General features: G+C 29.9%; 1 protein-coding gene across 1 annotated transcript in view; it reads left to right on the forward strand.

Annotated features, from left to right (window-relative positions):
• The window catches only part of LOC119587632, a 16,560-nt gene that overhangs the window by 14,750 nt on the left and 1,140 nt on the right, over positions 1-670 (forward strand). The window contains exon 6 of the mRNA XM_037936336.1: positions 181-233. Coding sequence (XP_037792264.1) covers positions 181-233 — 53 coding nt within the window. The remainder of the gene's footprint in view (positions 1-180; positions 234-670) is intronic.

The raw sequence follows: 670 nt of genomic DNA on the forward strand, positions 1-670 counted from the left end.
TGTAGTTCTTTGCAAAGTATGTTCTGAAAAATATGGAACTTGTGAATGTACATAAAATGAACGAAATGAAATACTGCAAAGAGTGACTCTTGTTTTTTTTACAATCCTGAAATGTCTTCATTTAGTACTTAACAGCATACAGGAAATGGATAAATGAACTCTGCATTATCTGACTAATAGCCACAACACTCAATGACCTTTCATTAAAGTATCAGGAACAAGAACTAAATCTGGTATTCAAAACATGAGGCACTTCTAAGGCTCTGTATAACATATGAGGATTCTTTATTTATGTAAAATATACAAAACAAAAAACTAAAAAAAGAAAATATTGGAAAACAGAATACACAAGAGACCACAAAAATATCCTAAAAAAAAAAATCTTAAAGAAAATTAGTTTATTGTTCACATTTATACAGCATTAATTATCTAAATGTTGTTTTAACTTTATGAGATGATGCTTCTATCCCTTTATTGCAGGAGAATATTAGTAACTGCATAAAATCGTCTCACATGGACACAGGACATAGCAGGGATATAAATGAATATAAATACAGTTTGGGATAAATAATTCCACTTTAATTATGCAAATTAGAGGAAGGAGGAGGGAGAGGAATGGAAACATGAAGAGGAATATATAAAAAAAACAGGAAGTATATAGGGAAAAGGG

Source organism: Penaeus monodon, chromosome 22 (genome assembly GCF_015228065.2).
Source record: "Penaeus monodon isolate SGIC_2016 chromosome 22, NSTDA_Pmon_1, whole genome shotgun sequence".
In the NCBI taxonomy this organism is placed as follows: domain Eukaryota; kingdom Metazoa; phylum Arthropoda; class Malacostraca; order Decapoda; family Penaeidae; genus Penaeus; species Penaeus monodon.